Genomic DNA, 23777 nt, shown 5'->3' on the forward strand with positions numbered 1-23777 from the left:
AGAAAAATGGCACGAGACATGAGGAATGATGCCTGTATGAAAAATCATACTAAAACATAGTTCTTTGTTCTCACTACAGCCAAACAAAAGAAAAGAAAGGAGATTACAGGAGGAGCTCAGGAATCATGCTATGGGTCAGGAATGTATTGAAGACTCAGCAGTAACACTAAGCCTGTATCTTCCACCATAAATTACTAGCAGGTTGAGCAATCATCTATCTTTTGTAAATCTGATGGTTTAGGCTTGGAGCCAAGTAGATATAGCCTTTGAAGAACAAAGGCCTTTTTAGAGTCTTCAGCCCTCGAAGAGTTAATGGTAGCAGACTGCTTCTTGTAAAGTTTGCATTTAAACCTTTTTTAAATAGGCAGTCAGAAAGCTGGATTTTGGATGACTGCAGAAGCACATTTCTTTGAATAAAACAAATCTCTCCTGTTCTATGTGAGCTCATCCCTCAGCTACTTCACTGCAAATGTGCCTAATACATTCTGTCTTACTTCTTTCAAAGAGATATCAAAAACAAAGTGAAAATACAGAAGCAAAAGAAGACTGCCTGCAGCTGCTTGTTTTCACCTACCATTTGCAAGGACAAATGATTAATGCTGTTCTACTGTTTGTAAAAAGAAAAAACAGAGTATTTGCACATTTTAAGTGCAGATATCACAAATGTAAGCCCAAAGTTATTTGAAACTTTTCCTTTTTTTTATTTTAGTAGCTTTAAGTAGGAGAATCTCTCAGCAGCTTGCAATATTGAAGTCAGCTGTAGTAAACAGACCCCATAGTTTCTACACAGATTTCCCAAGCTTATTCAGTTGCTTGACTGTTTGTAATTGCTATACAAAAGGTTAAAAGCTCACCTCAAACCCTATTTCTCCAATAGGGCCAGCATCACCTGGTTGTCCTCTTGGACCCTGGTATTAAACAGAATTTTATATATGCATCATTCAATTAACTTTAAATTATGCTGTATAGTCTCGACATTGCATAGTCTCCTCCGAATTTTTCCACCTGGCATAAAGAAGTGTATTTCATTGTCTTCACTCCTAAAGCCAAGTGTAAGTACATGATGGCATACAGTATGGAAGACCTCACTGCCAATCTTGACACACTGAAATAACAGATTTCAAATAATAGCACAGATGTCTTTTCTCTTAGACCAAAAGTAAATTATTATCTAAACTAAGCTCTCCTCTTGATTAACTGAGACTTTGTTTAATTAAGGTTTGTTAGACTGTCTGGTTTGCTTTGTGGAAAAGCCTACAGTCTGGTGTGGAATTAACTGAAAACAACTACTGTATGCTTCACTATGGATTTAGCAATGTTTATACAGGACAACCACTGAAGTGTAATGGACTGGACCCTTTTTGGTAATATTAGTGACTACACTATGTGCATTTTCTTATAAGCCCTGCCATATATAATACATTTACTGTGGTAACACGTAGGCATCTTCCTAAGCAGCATGCTCAAGTTCTCTGCACTGATTAGATTGTCCATCTTTGCTCACGGACAGGGATTTGTGCACTGGGGTTGTCTATAACATCTTAGAGCTGATTCCATAGCATACAGCTGATTTGCCAGGATAAATCAACCTTCTGGATGTACCCAGTCCTTGAACTTTCATAAAGTTCATATCCATTTACCTCTTTAGGACTCATCTATGTTTAAGCACATTCTAAGCTCCAGACATTTTGTTGATTACATTATTCTGCTGCAAAAGAAAGATGCTGCTACCCATATTTATGAGAGAAGCATTTCAGGCAAATACTTTTTTTCACTTCCTCTTAGAGATTATGCATATGGTTTTGCTCTTCCTGATGACTTGGCAGTAATAATGCGAGTAACATTCTCCCCTTGGAACAATAATGTAAACAGTATAGTAAGAGGATTTCAGGAGATGCATATATAGAATCGTAGAATCAGTCAGGGTTGGAAGAGACCACAAGGATAATCTAAGTTCCAACCCCCCTGCCATGGCCAGGGACACTCTGGCCACAGCCTCATCCAGCCTGGCCTTAAACACCTCCAGGGATGAGGTATCTCCCACCTCCCTGGGCTACCCATTCCAGGCTCTCACCACTCTCATGGTGAAGAACTTCCTCCTCATGTCCAGTCTGAATCTCCCCACCTCCAGTTTTGCTCCATTCCCCCTAGTCCTCTCATTACCTAACTAGCATCCTGTGCTAGTTTGAAGCAGGGTAGAATGTTTTGGTGAGAAGAACTAGATCACAGGCTGTGAAAGGAAAACAGTGGTGATGTCTACTCCCCTCAGAGTCTTGCTGAAGAAGAAACAAAAACACACACAACTCCCCTCCCAGAAACCTGAGTCCCCAGGAGGGGCTCTCAAACCACCCCAACACCTCCCCCCGGCCCTCTCAACCTTACCCCAGTTCTCAGGAAGAAGAGAGGTGCAGCCAAGAGGTTAGGGAGCAAGGTTAGTAGGAGCAGGGTTAATGAGATGTGACCAGGTCTAAGGCAAAAGCAAGAGTGAGAGACAAAATGGAGAATGTTTACTTCTTCTTCCCAGAGCTCTCAGCGAGACTGTGAGAGAAGTTGACATCAATTGTTTTCATTTCACTGCCCATTATCTAGTTCTTGTACCAAAACATTCTAGCTTGCTTCAAACTAGCACAATAACACTCTCACCATTTTGACTCACTCTCTGTCTGGGCACTGACTGAGCAGCATCTCCCTAACCTCACCTTCCACTCACCTTTGCTTCTTAACCTCTTGGCTGAACCTCTATTCTTCTTTAGGACTGGGGTAAGGTTGGGAGGGGCAGGGGGAAGGTGCAGGGGTGGTTGAGAGCCCCTCCTGGGGACTCAGGTTTCAGGGAGGGGAGTTGTGTTTCTGTATTACTTTTACCTTGTATATTTCTGTCTATAACTGTATATACTGTAAATATCTGCTTGTATATTGTGCTAGCTGTAAATAAATAGCTTCATTTACATTCCCAGAGCCGGCTGAGACTAGTCTGGGTGATTTCTAAAGTGTGGGGGGGTGGGGGACACCCAAACCATCACACATCTCCAAGAAGTTTTGGTTTTAGGTTATTCATCATAAAGATCTGGGGAATAAATTTTATGCTACCACTAAAAGATGCAAGCACTTGGACACCAGGGACAAGAGTACAGCGAGCCAACGGAAGATGAAATCAAGCTGATTGGCTGTGCCATTAAAAACTAAGCCATACATTTAGTAACACAGAATCAACCAGGTTGGAAGATACCTCCAGGATCATCCAGTCCAACCTATCACCCAGCCCTAGCCAGTCAACTAGACCATGGCACTAAGTGCCTCAGCCAGGTTTTGCTTGAACATCTCCAGAGACAGCGATTCCACCACCTCCCTGGGCAGCCCATTCCAATGCCAATCACTCTCTCTGGCAACAACTTCCTCCTAACATCCAGCCTAGACCTACCCCAGCACAACTTGAGACTATGTCCCCTTGTTCTGTTGCTGGTTGCCTGGGAGAAGAGACCAACCTCACCTGGCTACAACCTCTCCTCATGTAGTAGTAGACAGCAATGAGGTCACTCTTGAGCTTCCTCTTCTCCAGTCTAAAAAACTCCATTCTCATTACTTCTTTCTAACTCCACAGACCACTTTTCAAAGACACTTTACTCTTCCAGCACTTTTAAGAAAAGGTACCCTGTTCCTTTCAGGATAAGTTCTTCTTCTACACTGTACACACAGGTCCTGTGATGACGAGCACAACAGAAATGTAAATTGCTCAAGAGAGGACCACTTAGATTAGAGAAGGCTGATAGTCATTCTATGTATATGAAAATTCAGACTTGGCCATGAAGTGGCAGGAATTTTAAGTATAGGCCTTGCACTGTAAGGCTCTCAGGTGTCACAACATCAAGATTACATAAAATAAAAAGAGACAAAGTGACAGGAATACAATAATTCTAGGAAAATACATTTTCTGTTGAAATATTTTGCCACTCCTACAGCTGGCAACTCCAGTTAAGCAGGCAATTATAGACAAAAGAAAAGTTACCAAAAAAAAACCAACCCTGTTATTTTTCTACCCCCCCCCAGACATGCAATGGCAAGCATGCCAGCCTATGGTTTAGTAGAAATTATATGTAATACCATTAGAAATATCAGTAACTAGTAGAAATAATATACTTTATATCAATGTGCTGGATGTTAGGAGGAAGTTCTTCCCAAAGAGAGTGATTTGCCATTGGAATGGGCTGCCCAGGGAGGTGGAGTCATTATCCCTGGAGGTGTTGAAGAAAAGCCTGGCTGAGGCACTTAGTGCCATGGTATAGTTGACTGGCTAGGGCTGGGTGATAGGTTGGCCTGGATGATTTTGGAGGTCTCTTCCAACCTGGTTGATTGATTCTATGATTCTATGAACAGTTTATATGAGATTTAAACTAACTATATGTCATTTCATGTGCAAAATAACTTTTCAGAAGCGATGAAAGCACAGTTTTGGACACCTTTACTTTCTCTGAAATTTCCCCAGGACAGCATACACTCTTTCACTGTATTTATGTAACCTGATTTACTCCCAGTAATAGTGATGCAATATTATTCTTGTCATGGCTACATCTTGCAGCACTTTGTGATTCTGCATGATCTTCTGTTACAATATTAGCCACATAAAAGTAAGCATGGCTTTGAAATAGTAACAATCAAAACAAGAATCCATTCAGCAGAGGAAATGTCAGAGGTTTATTTTAACAGTCTCCTTTTTGTTGTTGAAAATTTAACCTGTCAAATGACATGGTCCCTGAGTTTCCTCTTAACTATCCTAAAATCTGCTTGAAAAAACATACCACTAGTATCTGTATTGGCACATATATTCACACAACCCATAATGTAGATGACTACCTCAATGCAGTGTAAAGCCAAGGAACATTGCAGTCCAGATCCTGTCATGATCTTTTATGTTGAGCACCTCACAGTATCACAGAATGTTAGGGGTTGGACAGGACCTCCAGAGATCATCAGGTCTGACCATGCTGTTGAAGTTGGACTGCCTAGGTCAGGCTGCACAAGAATGCAGCCAGGCTGGTTTTTAAAGTCTGCAGAGAAGGAGACTCTACAACCTTTCTGGGCAGCCTGTTTCAGTGCTCCATCACCCTCACTGGCGCTAGTTTGAAGCTAGCTGGAATATTATGGTGAGAAGAATTAGATTATAGGCTGTGAAAAGGAAACAATGGTGATGTCTACTTCACTCATAGGCTTGCTGAGACGTATAAAAACAAGAGCATAAATACAGATAACACAATTGCTCTCTGGCTCTGGCTGCCTGCACCTCTCTTTCTAACCTGCTGTCTGTGTAACTAATCCTTCTGCTTCCTAGTCGCCCTGGCTGATTCTCCAAACTCACCTTGAACATAACACAAAGTCTGAGATAAGGTAGAGGGGTGGAAAGGAGGTGGAAGGGTGGTTGGGAGCCCCTCCTGGGGACTCTGGTTTCTGGGAGGGCTGCTGTGTTTCTGCATTACCTTTTTAACTTGTATATTGCCATATATAGCTGTATATATTGTAATGTATTGTGCTAAGCTGTCAATATAAAGCTTCATTCTAATTTCCACCTTGGCTGCATCTAGGCTGGGTGATTTTCTTAAGTGTGGGGGGTGAGTAACACCCAAACTATCATAAAGATGTGTCTCCCCATGTTGAGCTGTGTATGGGGTTTGGGCCAAATCACCACAAGGTGGAACCTCCTGTGTTCTTACTACAGTGCTTCCTAGCATGATTAACAAGTCTCTTTAGGAGTAAGTTACACTAAGCAAGAGAGGAAGACTCCAGCCCTACATGATTAACATGTCTCTTTATGAATAAGTTACACGAAGCAAGAGAGGAAGACTCCAGCCCTACATGATTAACATGTCTCTTTATGAATAAGTTACACGAAGCAAGAGAGGAAGACTCCAGCCCTACATGATTAACATGTCTCTTTATGAACAAGTTACATGAAGCAAGAGAGGAAGACTCCAGCCTTACATGATTAACATGTCTCTTTATGAGTAAGTGACACGAAGCAAGAGAGGAAGACTCCAGCCCTACATGATTAACATGTCTCTTTATGAATAAGTTACATGAAGCAAGAGAGGAAGACTCCAGCCTTACATGATTAACATGTCTCTTTAGGAGTAAGTTACATGAAGCAAGAGAGGAAGACTCCAGCCCTACGGTTTTGGAACAATTACTCTGCATTTCCTATCTAACCCCAGCTGGCAATACTGAAGCTTGGTAAAACAATGCCTGATTTACCAGGGAATTCAGCATAATATGTGGAAAATATTTTAAGCCTGTATGAGGATCAACTTACTGGCTCTCCCATTGGTCCTCTGTCTCCTGTGGTTCCAGGAGGCCCAAGTAAACCCTGGAAAAGTAAAATAGTAATAAAAAAAAAATAAGTGGAAACAAGGTTATTCATATTCCATGAAAAAACCACTTCCTCTTCTACTTCTGCTCACTCCATAACTTGCTCAGAAACAGCCAAGAAATATGTGCAGCCTTTTCTACTCGTTGACATGCATTGGCACATCACTATCTCCTGTGGCAGGTGAGGAAGCCCTGGAAAAAAATCTTCCTCAGTTTCTTCTACACAGACAAGGATCTTAACTGACTTCTATTTGCCAATTTCTCATCATTCTCCATGGACTCATGTGCTGCTTTGTGTGTGCAAAACGGGCCTAAATACAATGGCTTGTTTCCTACCCTACAAACTGTATTTAAGATGACCAGTAAGGTTCACAGCTCCCTTTCTGCTCAGTGTGGCTCATAGCTTATCTGTCTCAGACTCTGAGAAACTCTACTTGTATCTTGTACTCCCTGTAGCAGTATCTTGGACTTTGCAATAAATGCAATTGCCATACTGTCAACCTAATTAGGTTCTGCTTCATTCATTTCTGTATATATAAATATACTTCCAAGTCCTAATGAAAAGGAAATGGAAATTCATCGTGTCAAAAATAAGAGGCAACAAACTCCTACCTCTGAGCGGAAGCAGCAAAAGAAGTACAATGGCAATCAACATTTTGAGTCTTAATTTCAGCACAAAATCACCATCACTAATGCTTTGTTTCTGCTTTTCTGCTTCCTTCTTTACTGGACATCCAATATAATTTGTATTTTTAAAATAACATCTCAAATTGCACATCAGATTTCCATTGGAAGAAGCCCTGAAGGGAGAAATGTTCTCCTATACATGACAGATAGACATTTAATCCATGTCTCTACATTTACCCCAATGCTGAAAGCATACATCTATTCTAACAACTACCAAGAATTATTTTTCTCAGTTGCAATGACCTTCTCCCTTGAAATCACAATAAAGTAAAAAAAAAAAAGAAAGTTTCTTCCAGGATACCTCCTACTAACTACAATGGTTGTTTCTTCTGCAATTTGCTATCATAGTCTATCCTGTGGACCACCATCCATGAAAACACTTACTCCTGTCACAGACAGGTGCACATTCATAATTATTCTCACTTCCATTCCCGATTCTTTGTGAGAATAAGTGCAAACCATTCTGAGTTTTCCAGGTGCTCTAGAGTAGAGAAACTCCCTCGTATCTGAGTGTGAAACAACACATGAGGTTTTGTGGGGGTTTGTTTTTAGAGGTTTTTTTTTGGTAGAACTGCTAGAGAATTTCATACTCACGAGTGCACCCTGATCACCTCTTTCTCCAGGATTTCCAGCTTTACCCTGGTCAGAGAGAAGAATTGAAAGACAGTGCTTGCTTCAGATAATTTCCATAAACGGCTCGGAACTCAGTAGTAACTTTGTTAAGACTTACTACAGAGATCAGCTCCAATACTTACAATGAGTCCAGGAACTCCTTTCTTTCCTGGATTGCCTCTTTCTCCCTGATAAATAACCAACAGTGTGTGAATTGTGTGTGCATTCTCAGGGTAAGCTGCATAGACTTGCTGTCAGTTTAAATGCTGAGTAACTGTACAAAAGGCACATTCAGGCTTAGATGGGCTTACATAGAATCACAGAATCAACCAGGTTGGAAGAGACCTTCAAGATCATCCAAGCCAACCTAGCACCCAGCCCTATCCAGTCAACTAGACCATGGCACTAAGTGCCTCAGCCAGGCTTTTCTTTAATGCCTTCAGGGATGATGAGTCCACCATCTCCTGGACAGCCCATTCCAATGCCAATCACTCTCTCTGGCAACAACTTCCTCCTAACATCCAACCTATACCTCTCCTGGCACAATTTGAGGCTGTGTCCCCTTGTTCTGTTGCTGCTTGCCTGGCAGAAGAGACCAACCTCCACCTGGCTACAGCCTCCCTTCAGATAGCTGTAGACAGCAATGAGGTCAGCCCTGAGCCTCCTCTTCTCCAGGCTAAACAACCCCAGCTCCCTCAACCTCTCCTCATAGGGCTGTGCTCCAGGCCTTTCACCAGTTTCATCACTCTTCTCTGGACATGTTCCAGTATCTCAACATCTCTCTTGAATTGAGGAGCCCAGAACTGGACACAGCACTCAAGGTGAGGCCTGACCAGTGTTGAGTACAGGAGAAGAATAACCTCCCTTGTCCTTCTGGCCACACTGTTCTTGATCCAGGCCAGGATGCCATTTGCTCTCTTGGCCACCTGGGCACACTGCTGGCTCATCTTCAGCCTACTATCTACCAGTACTCCCAGGTCCCTTTCTTCTTGGCTGCTTTCCAGCCACTCTGTCCCCAGCCTGTAGCGCTGCTTGGGGTTGTTGTGGCCAAAGTGCAGAACCCTACATCATAGTAATAAAGTAGCTGAAGAAAGGAGAAATTTGAAAATCACCTGGATTATATAGAAGTTTATGGCTTCAATCTGCTGGTTTTTTTTTTAAATTTGCTTTCTTTTCTTACCTGCTATGGCCTGATCTCAATGTTTTGTATAGTACTGAGGATGCAGCACTCACCTTAATGCCTTCTGTTCCTGGTTCTCCTGGAGGACCCTCTAGACCTCTTGGTCCCTGAATATTGAACAAGTGATTTAGAATATTAATTATGGATTATATTTAACTATCATCAAAGTGATGCAACATAAGCTTTAGGAGAGAGGAATCACAATTGTTAGCACTAATCCCAATTTTCATTGTATCTTACTTTTGAATTCCATCTTCAAAGAGTAAAGTATCTGGTTTGCTAAAATACCAATTTAAGAAGAAGGCTTTTTTAGGGGGGGGGGGGAAACACAAGGAAAATGTTCTGGGTTGTAGAGACAGAATTCCAGCTAGTATTTTCAGCTCTCTTTTCCATCCATTTTTTATGCAAGCAACAGGCATATATTTACAAGAATTTAGGTGAACAGTACTCATATGGAGTACTTGCTTTTAAGCATATTGTAAGTTGTATCTGCAAATATCCAGCTTTCTAGTAAAACTATAAAACAGGCAGATAATTTTTTTCCACTACTAAATCAGTTTGAAGTAACATTAAAAGCAACTTATAACCTTGAATGATGAATTGCTTTATTGTTATAGGGAAATGTCTCTTTGTAAACTGGTATTTTACAACCAATACATGGTTATTTAAGGCTGGAAATCTAAATCCACTTGTTTACAAGTGAATGGAAAATCCTTAAAACAGATGACAAGGAAAATGGAAATGGATGCTTTTTATTCATGCTGAATTAGAATCATAGAATCAACCAGGTTGGAAGAGACCTCCAAAATCATCCAGTCCAACCTATCACCCAGCCCTATCCAATCAACTAGACCACGGCACGAAGTGCCTCATCCAGGCTTTTCTTCAACACCTCCAGGGACAGCAACTCCACCCTCCCTGGGCAGCCCATTCCAACGGCAAATCATTCTCTCTGTGAAGAACTTCTTCCTAACATCCAGAATTAAGAGACTACTTCCATAATCCTAAACACCATGACTAGTTGGGTATGGAAAATAAAACTAAAGCCAGTTAATAACATCCTGAAAACAAATGACCACTCTAAAGCAAAAGCTAAATACACATTAGCACAGAGCCAGGCTCTTTTCAGCCCTATGCAGTGGGAGGATGAGACAAAATAGCTTTCCTAGCAGAATTTGGGCTGGGATCAGACAGAACTAGTACACTGATGTGGCAGTGTCTAGAGGAAAACAATCTGCATTTTGAGAGTGCATTTCTGAGATGTAGAGCATCTTATGTTTTGAGTGCCAGCTTACAGTGGAAGGCATGCAATCATGGCTGATTTCCAGAGAGCTGCCACACTGTTCTAATAGGTATGAACAGAAATGTGTAAAACAGCTTTGTTGGAAGCACATCTGATTTGTTTAGATTACATCCCCTCAAAAATGTTTGTGAATTCCATGTCACAGTCATTTTTTTTTGAGACAAAATGCAGCAGAATTCTGTTCTTTCTGACTTGGATTTACTGATGCACATGCAAAATCTCTGTTGGAACAGATGATGAGCACACACTTGTTTCTTTCAGTGGGAACGTCTAACTGGTAACTCATGAACAGTGTGTATCCAGAGTCATTGAAGCTTTCCTCCTGAAACAGAAAAGTGTCAAGAAAAGGCCTTTCCCATGGGCTGATATATATTACAACTCCTGGGAAAGGCAGAAATATCCCATGAGAAACTTGGGATGCCAGCATTTCAGCACTGCCACTTCTGGCCAGCACAAGGAAGCACAGAAAACACAGGAAAATGAAAGGCACAGAAAGCTGTCTGAACACTTTTGATACTTCAGTAGTTTGGGGGAGATCTGCTGTGAAGCAATTCGTGGGTTAGCCTGGCCACCTTCTTGTTTCAGTTTAAGCCAGGAATGAGTACTGACAGGCATTTTCATAAGCTAGAGGAGAAGAGAGGCTACAGAAGATGACACTCTGCGTTGCTACATGGATCTCAATGAGAAAGGTCCCAAATCAAAGGATATTAAGTTTGTGGAGGAAAAAAAAACAAACAAACAACACAAAATTCCTGGTGATTTAAATGCACTCAGAGTGCAAAACCAAACCACTAACAGTGTTTTCAAGGGTAATGGAGGCCTTTAAAAGAACATGACTGAATCACAGAATCAGTAAGGGTCGGAAGGGACCTCAAGGATCATCCCCCTGCCACGGGCAGGGACACCCTACCTGAGCTTCACGTTAAGATTATGTAAGCCAAATTACTGATTACATGGCATAATGTAAAAGAAAGATAAACATCTTAATCACATCAACATCAAATTAATGGTTTGCCCTTTTTCTGTAAGCGATAACCATAATGCACACAAAACAGTGTGTGACAAAAATCCAGGGCAGACTAAGCAGGTTTTGAGTCCCACTATTCCTTTCAGGTGAAATGTCTCCAGGAACAGGAGAAGAAGGGAGAGGGGGAAACTTTGAGATAGAGTGAGGATGGGTCATTAAGATAAAAAAGGGAGAGACACTCACAGAAAAGCTGCAGGGAAATCATCCTGGGAAACACAGGAAGGGGGAAACTGAGAGTGTTCATCTGAGCAATTGCAGGGTAGTTTTAGTGTTTCTCAGAATTTTTCAGATATCTGATCTGTCATTTGTCTTTGTGCATCCTCCACAGGACTGAGCAGGGAAAAGAATCTCAAGATGAAACATTCAAAGCTGGAAAAGGACACAAAAAAGTCTGTGCAATGAGGAGATTTCTTTCTATGTTTCTTATTCCAGCAATAGTATTAACAGATAAATTATTTGGATACCTGTGACTTCCTTTTATTTGCAAAGGGAGTCATAAGCCCTTCATTTGGTGCTGTCTGAAGACTGCACGGGATTCTCAGTCTGTGGAATGCACAATGACACACCAAAAGCTTTCTGCTAATCACCGCTTCAAAGGAGTTCACAACAAAAGCCCAATCATTAGGAAGAGAATGACAACTAATTTGGTCACTAACTCTCAAGGAAAGAGGCCTACCATTCAAATCACCAACCTTCTATTATGTGATTTTGAATTGAAAACAAAGCAAAAGAAGCCAACACCATGCTCAGCTTCTGACTCTGGGCTATGCCTGCCTTTATCCAGCCACAAAACAGAGGGCAATTTAATAGTTTAACAAAAGCACACCATAACACTCCTATAAATACTATGATGTGACTCATTATTGGCACAGATTAATTGGATCTGCATTATTTCCTACTATAGCTAGTGCAGAAATAGAGACAATTTGCTTGCTGTTATTGAACCTAGGTCGCAACAGAATTGAGCAGTTAGGCTGCCAAACAATCGCTGCTACTTTGTTGCAGTTTCAGCTTTGTTTGTAAAAATGGAATTTACTACATTTAAAACTCTAGGATGATAAACTGAGGAAAAGTTAATCCAGAAAGGGAAGAAACACCAATTAACTGCTTTTGTTCTCTCTCATTCTGCCTCCCGAATGTAAGAGAAGTGAAAATAACAAACATACTAGGTAGCTACTTCTCATTTTCAGTGGTGGCCATAGGAGAATACTGCTCCTTTGAACAATTAAGACAGACAGGCATACTCAGCTACTGATGTATCACAAAGCACATCAGGCTCTCGTTTTCACATACCCTTGAAGCACAAACATTCTTCTAGGTTCCACACTCCCTGCTCTGAGAAGTATGAATGGGCTGCCCAGGGAGGTGGTGGAGTCGCCATCCCTGGAGCTGTTCAAGGCAGGATTGGACGTGGCACTTGGTGCCATGGTCTAGCCTTGAGCTCTGTGGTAAAGGGTTGGACTTGATGATCTGTGAGGTCTCTTCCAACCCTGATGATACTGTGATACTGTGAAAGGTGTCACTCATTAAAATTGAGCACTGATGCCCTTAGTTAACTGAGATTCTTTGTGCTAGTACTGACACAGCTGAAGCAGAGATAACCATACTGGCTGCTACAGACATCAGCTGCTGCTGCCTGACCCCAAATCTACAGCACTTCACTACACCATTTATCAAAATTGAATTTCCTGAGCTGCATTCCAGGGAAAAGCAAGAAGAAAAATCACAGCTCTTGAGCTCAAAAAAAGCAAACATCAACCTGAAGAACACAAACTGCTAAGAACAGTAGCAACTATGGAGAATTTGTTTAGTTCATACTCATGAAATTAACCTATCAATACAGGACCTCTTCCTTTCAAAAGCTACAGTGGTACTAGTTGGAGGTTAGAGTGTGAACTAAAGGAACCCATCTCTGACATTATGGCTTTCTTCTCTATACATTAGCAAACAAAAGCAACAGAAAAAACATGCAACAATGGCTTCAGGGCTACTATGCTGCAACCATTATGTCTTCGAGATCAATGTATTTCTTCTTTCTGGTCAGAGAGAGAACTTAAGTGTTTTAGAGATAGATATTCCCATCCCTACTCATCCAGCATCATTCTGCCACCGAAGTACCTACAAAACAGTGTTATCCATCTGCGTTTTTATGAGATTTAATAAGTGGGTAACAAAAGGACCCAACCTTCCACATTGTGCTAGTTTGAAGCAGTCTAGAACGTTTTGGTGAAAGGAGCTAGATTACAGGCTGTGGACAGAAAGCAATGGTGATGTCTACTTTGCTCACAGCCTTGCTGAGAAGTATAGGAAGGAGAAATACAAACATTAGATAACACACTCACCATCACTCTCGCTTGGGCTGCTGGCTGAGCTGCATCTCTCTAACCTCACCCTCCATCTCAGGCTAGCCCACTTTGCTTCCTAAACCTCTGGCCAAACCTCTATTCTTCCTGGGGACTGGGGTAAGGTTGTGAGGGGTAGGGGGAAGGTGTAGGGGTGGTTGAGAGCCCCTCCTGGGGACTCAGGTTTCTGGGAGGGGAGTTGTGTTTCTGTATTACCTTTTACCTTGTATATTTCTGTCTATAACTGTCTATACTGTAAATATCTGCTTGTATACTGTGCTAGCTGTAAATATAAGCTTCATTCATATTCCCAGAGTTGGCTGAATCTAGTCTGGGTGAGTTCTAAAGTGTGTGGGGGGGCGGGGAACACCCAAACCATCACACACATGATTCCAGATGAAGTACATCAGCTCTTGAGCATGAGCTGAGGAAGCTCTGTGCTAGCACTACATCATATCTCCCCCAAATCCCTTGACAGCGAGAGATTCCATAAACTCCTAGACAGCTTGCCTTCAGCTGTCCATAACTCCTGGGTGTACTGGAGACTAAGCAGCTGGATATTCTCAGGCCTAAGTTGGCTGCTGGGTAATCTTGGATGTGGACTGGTTGCTGAAAGGTCCAGAATTTATGAGATGAAGGAATTCTACTCTGTGACAGTGCAGAAGTAGAGGGTCAGTGCTCCTAAGACTTCCTGCAGATTCCAGCTGTGGAGATGGGGTATGTTCCTGTTTCAGCACACAACAAAGTGGAATTTCCATATGCTTCTATTTAACTTCTGTATGTGACTGTGCTATGCATTTTTCCAAGGCCTGCGACACAGAGTTCAGGGTTCTGACACTTCTCTGTCTGAATCCAGTGATGATAAACCTCAGGTTTCAGGCGGCCCCAGATATTTCCATTATACAAGATTCTACTTTGAGTCTAGTGTTTTGATCTTGAAAGCAACCAAAATTTCCAGTGGCTTCAGTGGGAGTTACTTTGCAGAGCCTGAGGACTCAGGTCTGCCTCGAGATCCCCTTCCATGAAGCATTCCCAATCACACTGGATGGAAACAAGGGCATAAACCACAGCTCCTAACTGGGATTTCCACAGAAGTCAGGATGTTTGGGATTTATTTTGAGTGATTTGTAATTATAAGCAATGCACTCCATGATGTGCTGCCAGAATCACAGAGAGACTCCTTCAAAAATTCCTCTCAGCTGGCAGAAGATGTGACACTCCTTAAATAAAAACTACTTCCTACCTTCAAAACAGAGTCTAAATTAAAATAAGTTATTGCCCTAAGAAAACAATCACCATAGAATCATAGAATCAACCAGGTTGGAAGAGACCTCAAAGATCATCCAGTCCAACCTATCACCCAGCCCTAGCCAGTCAACTAGACCATGGCACTGAGTGCCTCATCCAGTCTTTTCTTGAAGACCCCCAGGGACGGTGCCTCCACCACCTCCCTGGGCAGCCCATTCCAATGGGAAATCACTCTCTCTGTGAAAAACTTCTTCCTAACATCCAGCCTATACCTACCCTGGCACAACTTGAGACTGTGTCCCCTTGTTCTATTGCTGGTTAACTGGGAGAAGAGGCCAACCCCCACCTGGCTACAATGTCCCTTCAGGTAGTTGTAGACAGTAATAAGATCACCCCTGAGCCTCCTCTTCTCCAGGCTAAACAGGCCCAGTTCTCTCAACCTCTCCTCATAGGATTTGTGTTCCAGGCCCCTCACCAGCTTTGTTGCCCTTCTCTGGACATGTTCCAGTACCTCAACATCTTTCTTGAATTGAGGGGCCCAGAACTGGACACAGTACTCAAGGTGTGGCCTGACCAGTGCTGAGTACAGGGGAAGAATAACCTCCCTTGTCCTGCTGGCCACACTGTTCCTGATGCAGGCCAGGATGCCATTGGCTCTCTTGGCCACCTGGGCACACTGCTGGCTCATCTTCAGCTTACTATCTATCAGTACCCCCAGGTCCCTTTCCTCCTGGCTGCTCTCCAGCCACTCAGTCCCCAGCCTATAGCGCTGCTTGGGGTTATTGTGGCCGAAGTGCAGAACCCTGCACTTGGCCTTGTTAAATCTCATCCCATTGGCCTCTGCCCACCCATCCAGCCTGTCCAGGTCCCTCTGCAGGGCTCTCCTACCTTCCAACAGATCAACACCTGCTCCTAGCTTGGTGTCATCTGCAAACTTACTGATGCTGGACTCAATGCCCTCGTCCAGATCATCAATAAAGATATTGAACAGGACTGGGCCCAGCACTGATCCTTGGGGAACACCACTTGTGACTGGCTGCCAACTGGACGTGGCACCATTCACCACCACTCTCTGAGCTCTGCCATCCAGCCAGTTCTTGATCCAGCACAGAGTGAATCTGTCCAAACCATGAGCTGCCAGCTTGGCTAGGAGCTTCTTGTGGCAGACAGTGTCAAAGGCTTTGCTGAAGTCCAAGTAGACTACATCCACAGCCTTCCCCACATTCACCAGGCGGGTAACCTGATCATAAAAGGAGATCAGGTTGGTGAGGCAGGACCTGCCCTTCCTAAACCCATGCTGGCTGGGCCTGATCCCTTGGCTATCCTGTAGGTGCTTTGTGATGGCACCCAAGATGACCTGTTCCATGACCTTGCCTGGCACTGAGGTCAGGCTCACAGGTCTGTAGTTTTCTGGCTCCTCCTTATGACCCTTCTTGTGTATGGGAATCACATTGGCCAGCTTCCAGTCTTCAGGGACCTCTCCAGTGAGCCAGGACAGGTAGCAGATGCTCTTGGGAAGGACAAGAGCCTGCAGAGGAAGACTTGCATTCATGTCAATAGCTTGGCAATCATTCCAGCTCTGGTGATGCTGCCAAATGGTCTTGCTAGGAACAGTTTAAAGGGGGACACTACATCCAGAGGAATTAAAATGTACAACCAAGCTGAGGGACAGCTATTTACATCAAATTGTCTTTGAGCTAGCCTTCTACGCCACTGCATCCTCTGGGACACCCACTCTCCTGGAGTGCTAGGGCCCAAGAAGTTTTTCTTTTTAGGTGATGTTCAAACATCAGCACTTCACAGTGAAAGTGACTGTACTTTTTTTCCCTCTTCACAATTGATTTGCATTTCTGTTACGGTTCACATTATCAAATCATCCTGAGGAGAAGACTCTTTTCCCCTTCACTCTAAACCAAAGCAGCAAGTTCCACTCCTGTCAGAAGGCTACCTTAGTCATGCATGTAGGGCTCCCATGAGCTGCTAGAGCCTCTCTCCACTGAACTCATTTGTATAAGGACCTTTTAAACGCTTCACAAGCAAATTCTCTTCTAGCTGATACCTGTGGTTAAAAACTGCTTATACATCAGTTCTTCATAAAGTTCACTGTGCTAATCAGTGTGGATGGATTCTGCTTCCTGCAGACATCTTAAGCTAGACTGCAAAAAAACCATGACAAAATAAATGCAAGACAGAAAGAGCAAGGAACTGGTAGGGTTTATGAAGGAAAGTAGTTCTGAAAACCATGTAGCAAACCATTCCCAGGTGAAGAACTGCAGTGCCTTCACTGATACTGGTCTTATGCTTTGTGATGAAATGCACATACAAATTGATGCAGACAGATTTCCTCTTCACTTATGTGGTCCATAAATTAGTGTTTTGTATACAGTGAAACAACAGTTTTCATTTCCCTGATAGAAATGCATGAAATGGAAAGGATTATCTAATCTGAGGTTTGAGGTTCTAGCAAGTACTATCTTCTGATTTTGCTGCTGCTTCTCACAGAACTCCATTTAGGTGATTCTGATTGCTTTTCTAAAGGGATAAATTATATGCAGACAAAGAAAATAGTCCTTAAACCACTGAAACAGTCCAATGGTAGTCATAAATACCAACACTTCCATATTTATGTATAAAGAAAACAAAGCCATCAGTCATTTTGGGTCTGATCCTGCTTTCAGATGAAATCTCAGTCCCATTTTAACTGCTCTGTGAAATGGAAATCCAGGTATCACCTGACTTCAGTGCAAATGACTTTTGAGTCCAGACAACAGAGCTCAAAGGAAACAGCTGTACATAGGTTACACATCAGACTCATAGTGGCAACACACTATGCCCAAAGTAACATAAAAGAGCAATATGACTTACTCTTCTTCCCTTAAGTCCTTGTGGCCCTGGTGGTCCTCTTGTCCCTGAAGGTCCCTACATGTCAGATAGACTTATTATTCATTGTCTTGTATATACAGACTTCTGAAAACTACAAGGCTCATGCAAAATGAGCAAAAGCCAACGCAAGCACAACAGATCCATCACTTCCACTCAGAGTTCAAATTCAATTACTTGGGTTAGTACAACTTACCTGGAAAAATCTAAACAAGAGACTTTATGTAACTTTATCATAAGAAATCCTAATTTAACTGTGGAAAATTACTTATGTCCAACACTCCAAAATGGCTAAAGGATACTTGGATTTCAGCAATGTTATTTTAAAGAATAACCTATTAGTTCCTGACAGAAGGTTCAGTTTTTGTCTGTCCTGAAGACCCAGAGTAGCCAGATTATAACACAATTATACACAGAAAATTAGGGTTTATTTTAATTAACACTGTAACTAAACATGTAATGAACATATTTATATTGGGCATCAATGAATTAAAATCTAAACTGTTATGCAATTATCAGCCATCCTCTAAAAATAAATATTCTCCTGCTTGCCTCAACTGAGTGATTTTGAAATGGATGAGCAGATGATATAATTAGTTCTACCTCTCATGGATCACCCTGGTAAAGAGCAATCAATCAGATTTTGTGTCTGGCTGGGTAAATTTTCATGACAGTTTTACAGACCTCAGCATAACTTCGAAACCATTCTTAGCTTCAGCAGAGAAAAAAATCCAAAAGACAAACAAACAGGAAAAAAAATCAACAAACACCACATTTTATGGTAAGCCAAAGCACCAATCTATACCTACAGGTAATCCTTCTGGCCCCAGAGGTCCGGGGTCTCCTGGAGGTCCTGCATAGCCCTAGAGAATTGAAATACAGAAAATACACAACAGCTTTATCAAAAGCATCATAACAGCAATAAATCTGTTTACTTGCCTGGAAAAAAAAATGAGGTAAGTTAATAAAATGTTTACTCTTGCAAAAATTATTCCCCAAATTTGGTTTAGAAAAGAAGTATTTGTTTGCATGTGTCACAATAATCATTAAAGCAACCCCCCCCAAGGATGCTAGGTGACAGGGATGTAATGAAGCAAAAGCTACTGATCCCTAAATTAATTTCAAACTTTAACACTGTGACAATGGGAAGAGGAAGTCACCAAATCCTGGCATTATGAAGAACTAGACAAGACAAAACGCCAAGAGCAGTTCTTGTTTGAGGGCTACAAAGACTTACTACTGTGAAGGGCTCTCACTGCTATGGCTTAACTGGATTTGCCTATGGCAATAAGCAGTAGTAATAGTTGAAAAGAAAATTGTTAAGATCCTATGCTAATAAATTCTCCTTCATTAATCTTCCTAAAGAGACTCTTTTCAAAAGCAGCTGGGTTGGGTACTGCTCTGTACTCTGCTGGTTATCAGTCTATAAATTAAAACAACCTGTACTGTCCCAGTCTACACAGGAGGTCACAAGATCACAGGATGTTAGGGGCTGGAAGGGATCCAAGGAGATCATCAAGTCCAACCCCCCTGCCAGAGCAGGACAATATTATCTAACACAGATCACAGAGGAACACATCCAGACAGGCCTTGAAAGTCTCAAGGAGACTCCACGACCTCTCTGGGGAGCCTGTTCCAGTGCTGTGTGACTCTTACAGTAAAGAAGTTCCCCCTTGTGTTGAGGCGGAACCTTCTTTATTTCTCTCTCCTTTCAACTAACTGTGTTCATTTTTTATTTAGATCTAAGGCTGTGTAGAGCCATTTCCCAAAAATGCAGTTGCCTTGCTGCTTCCTTCAGAGGATCACTCTACGATATAATTTCCAGAGGGGATAAAGCTGCCAAATGAAATTTCCTAGAAACAAGGTATCACAAGTACAACTCTTCTCCATAAGGCTAGTGCAGTGAGACAGTGTCCTGGGGTACCCCAAATTCCTTTCTTCTCCCTCCACTCCATGAATTTGAACGGGAGAAGAAGGCATGAAAACTGCTTTGTCCCCACCACTACCCCGAGGGCTTGAAGTGGAGCAGCAAAAGCTGCCTTTCTGCACCTGGGCTGACCTGTGCGGAAGCCTGCGCTGGAATGGGGCTGGTGGTTGGCTGTGTTTTCACACCCAGTATAAATGGTAAATGGACACTTTGTCTAGAAAAAGAATAAATAGAGTAAGGGTTCCTGCCTTGAGAGTTCCCGTCTTGAGAGTCCCCTGACACTGCAAAGGACAGGTTCCTGCTGTGACTGGACTGTCACCACTTTAGGACAGCTCCTACCTTTTTGCACGGTTATCAGTTTTATCTCATCCCTGCTTTTGGATGGTTCTCTCCACTTTGCACCATTCTGTGCAAATCTGAGGGCTTGGCAAGCCCTGGGGTCCTTTGAGAGAAAGCCGGCAGCATCTGGACCGCCCTCTCTCAGACCCTATCACAGTAGCCAACTTCCTGGCTGCCTCCCAGATGGGGGACCCTAGCAGTTTTGGCTCTCCCCCACCATTGTTAAAGCAGTATCATTCCACGACCATCCCATTCATGAAGAAGTGCTTGAGACACTTCTGAGTTTCGTGGCTCTGTCACTCGCCTTGGGCTTCTGCCGTGTGGATCTCTACTACTGGATATTGGCTGCAATGTCAGAAGGCTGCTCCTGCAGAGGAATCCAGCAAGGGATCACTGTCGAATGCCTATCTCACCTCTGTGAGTAAGACCTTTTATTTCCTTAATCTCCTGCTCAGCCTGATTGATGGTGGGGTAAGGCTGTGTTTATAGCTTAGCCTGTTCCATTTCCAGACTTCCTAAATATCTAAACTTATCTATAATATCCTTTTGAAAGAAATTCCTGAGCAAACTGAATCTGTTAATGAACTAAACTAATTTTGTGTATAGTTTGGGGGCAGGGTTCCAGGAAAATACAATAATTGTATTTTCATAATTCCTGACTCAGCCTCCATGACAGAAGGGTGAGAATTTATTACTGTTTAGGAAAGTAAACTGCCCTTGTAGGTAACACAATTATGGATTCTGCATTACTTGGGACTTACCATAACACCTTTCTCACCAGGAGGGCCTACTGGCCCTGGATTGCCTCGCTCTCCCTTTAACAAGAAAATGAAAAGCAATTAAAAGAACCCCAGATGAAACAGTGAGCGCTCCTTCCCCAAGTCATTCCATGTCCACTGAGACAGGTATATTTGGCCAAGTCAAATCTACAACAACAATACCAGTGCACTTCAAGCCATCTTTCTTGAGGGTTGTAGTCTACAGTCTGTAAGACATTTATTTGCTAAAGAGAACACTGTTTGCACTGCACAACATTAGTGGTTCAAGGATTGCCTTTCAGAAACAGCACAGAGACCTTTTTTTTCTTCACTTTTGAATTTGTGTCTACAAGACCACTCATTTTGAAACAATGATCAAAACTGAGTTTCTCTGTCTTTTCCTAGAAGACTCAAGAAGAGATTAGTACTACATCAGTCTCTGCAAACTGCTACCAGAACCCTTTTCTCTCCATTGGGTGCATCACATTTGTAGTTATGCTCTTTAATCCATAAAATTCCCCACAATGAACAAGCAAAACAAAAAAAAAACCCTTTGTTTTTCTCTCCCTCATTCCTTCAGTATGTGTTAGAATGTCTGTTCAGTTTGTTTACTGCAGGTAGGACACAGAGAAAGTGGTAACACTATGTTACATACTGTCAAGACACATTTCATTAAAATAATTACACTGGAAGTATGTTTGTCATTTAAATGCTCACAGCATGTTGACATTGGACTGTTTTAATTCATAAAAGAGGAAGAAAACAAATTCTACAGAAACAGCATAGTAATGACAACAATTATTGCACCATTAAGGAGCTTGCTTCCATTTGTTGGTGACAGATTAATTCATTTTTAACTACCTTTTTCCTCCTAGCAGCAATATCCCAAGGTAATTTTTGTTATGCCAAGGATAATTATAAAGAACAGGAATCCTTTGACACCAAATTTTAAGATGATATTATGATTATAACCATATGAGACCTGTTAAGTTTTAACAAGGATTGGTTTCCACTGATGTATTTCCTTTCATAAATTATAATCAGATTTTCATGGAATTTCTAATACATTACTAAGACTTCCTCAATATCACATCTGAATAGCTGCCACCAGTCTAGGTGAACTAATTCAGCCCTGCGGGGAGGAAATGCAAATGGTGCTGGATAATTCTGACAAACAATTTTGGTTGTATTGTAATTGAAGCTGACATGCTGTCCAGTAATAGCTTCCTGTTTTTCAGTTTTAAAATACTTCACCTAAATAAAACCACGTCAAGTATGCTTAAGCTATTTAAAATGCTCTAGCCACATTGAGCCTGCCAAGCTTTGCTTTCATAAATGCAACTGCTCCTGCACAGCAAAACTAGACAAAACTAACAACCTCGCCCTCTTTACTCAGTCAATGCATACAGTCACACTTTGCCTTTCTGCTTTTGTCTGCATTGTGTAGCAGTGCAAATCCATTAACCACTGTATAGAACAAGTATAATTTATGTCAGCTTATTTTATCCACTGACACAGAAAGTAAGTGCCCTAATACTAACATGATACGAAATCTATCAGCATTAAACTAAGTGCCAAGTAAAATCAAGGACACCAGAGGCATACCTCAAATAACAGCATTTGGATTGCCATTTGTTACATCCCTGTGCTCTGGCATAGCTACAGGAACATAAGCTTTATCAGTGGTCAGTAAAGGATCTCTGACCAATATTTTATCACCCTAATGGTTGTGAAGCTGATTTTTGCTGCTGAATACTCAGATACGTTATTGTACCTTTTCACCCAGGCTTCCAGGTGGCCCAATTTCTCCAGGTAAGCCAGCTGATGCCTGTACAAAAAGTAAGCAGAGTTTTATCAATGCAACATCTATATTAGTTCATGGTTAGCTACTATGGTTGGTTTCAGATTGCTACCTACTGTCTTGCATTGCTAGCTACCCTGCCAATCTCATAGTTCAAACAGATTGCAATGAGCCATTGATACAGCTGCCTTTGAGGATGACAATCCTGGCACAAACTGATTTCTGAAAGGGGCTAAAGAGATAAACAGGCATCAATATGGCTGCTGGACTGATGTCTTAAGTGTCATGAACCGAGAGGTCTTTTGGCTTGGTAGCAGACAAAAGATTCACACTGGTGATACTGGCTCAGCTAATGCCCAGACGTCACTGGTAAGAATGAGGGACTTTCATGACGAACTCCCAGTAAGCTACTACTGCTACCAGTCATGGCCAACAGTGGGCCTCAGTACTGGGCAGAAATCTGTGAGACAAAGAATTAGTCTGTAGTCTTATTCATCAAGATAAAAGAGTGTGAAGATGCAGTTTCAAAAGGTTAAGACTAATCACTTTGGTTCTCTTATTCCAGAAACGGCAGAAGACGTAGTCAGAGCCAAGATGTAACTCAGACTGCTCTTGATATCCCAGCCAATGCCACCCTGTTTGTAGGACTGAAGATGCTGATCAGAAAGATAGGTAGCTATGCCTTGCACCAACATTTACTATACAGCCCTTGATCAATTCCCTTTTTCAACTCAAAGTATTGCATTTCTGGCTCAGTTGCTCTGTTCTGACAGAAGGAATTATTAGGATGTGACTGTGAATGTGACATTGGGATTAGCCTACAAAACCTTCCAGAGTGAAAACAAATTTTGGCTATCAAACAGAAAGTTTCCTAGACACAGGCTGTTCCCTAGAAGAAAACAGTGAAGAAGTTTTACAGTAAAAACACTCAGAGAAGAAAGTGGACTGTTGTTGATATAAAGAATGGAAAATAAACTCTGCATGAGTGGAAGTGGATATGTATGGAGAGCAAAACAATAGTCAAAATGACAAAAAGAACTGAAGTCAGTGAAGTGGTAAAGGTAGCAGGGACTCAAGAGGAATGAAGGGGGGGAAAGCTGACTCATTAACTAAATGCTCTTCCATCTCTCCATTCAAAGCAGAGAGCCAAAGTCTGAGAAATAGGTAGGGTAGGTACCTGAAGAGGGACGAGGAATAAAAAGCTTACTTGGGAATATTATTTTGGTCCTTAAATTCAGCATACAGCAAAGAGAAAGTGCAATCAGCAAAACAACTTGTCCATCAATATATTAGCCATAAAGTGATGTCTTTTTTCCCTA

At 42.0% G+C, this 23777-nt stretch overlaps 1 protein-coding gene across 1 annotated transcript in view; it reads right to left on the bottom strand.

The window, feature by feature from the left end:
* Positions 1–23777, bottom strand: part of COL24A1 (collagen type XXIV alpha 1 chain) — a 162682-nt gene that overhangs the window by 44022 nt on the left and 94883 nt on the right. The window contains exons 25-33 of the mRNA XM_064147936.1: positions 22432–22485; positions 20661–20714; positions 18443–18496; positions 17619–17672; positions 8887–8940; positions 7797–7841; positions 7636–7680; positions 6299–6352; positions 855–908 (exon numbers count right to left, since the gene is read on the bottom strand). Coding sequence (XP_064004006.1) covers positions 855–908; positions 6299–6352; positions 7636–7680; positions 7797–7841; positions 8887–8940; positions 17619–17672; positions 18443–18496; positions 20661–20714; positions 22432–22485 — 468 coding nt within the window. The remainder of the gene's footprint in view (positions 1–854; positions 909–6298; positions 6353–7635; positions 7681–7796; positions 7842–8886; positions 8941–17618; positions 17673–18442; positions 18497–20660; positions 20715–22431; positions 22486–23777) is intronic.

This window comes from Pogoniulus pusillus, chromosome 8, assembly GCF_015220805.1.
Source record: "Pogoniulus pusillus isolate bPogPus1 chromosome 8, bPogPus1.pri, whole genome shotgun sequence".
In the NCBI taxonomy this organism is placed as follows: domain Eukaryota; kingdom Metazoa; phylum Chordata; class Aves; order Piciformes; family Lybiidae; genus Pogoniulus; species Pogoniulus pusillus.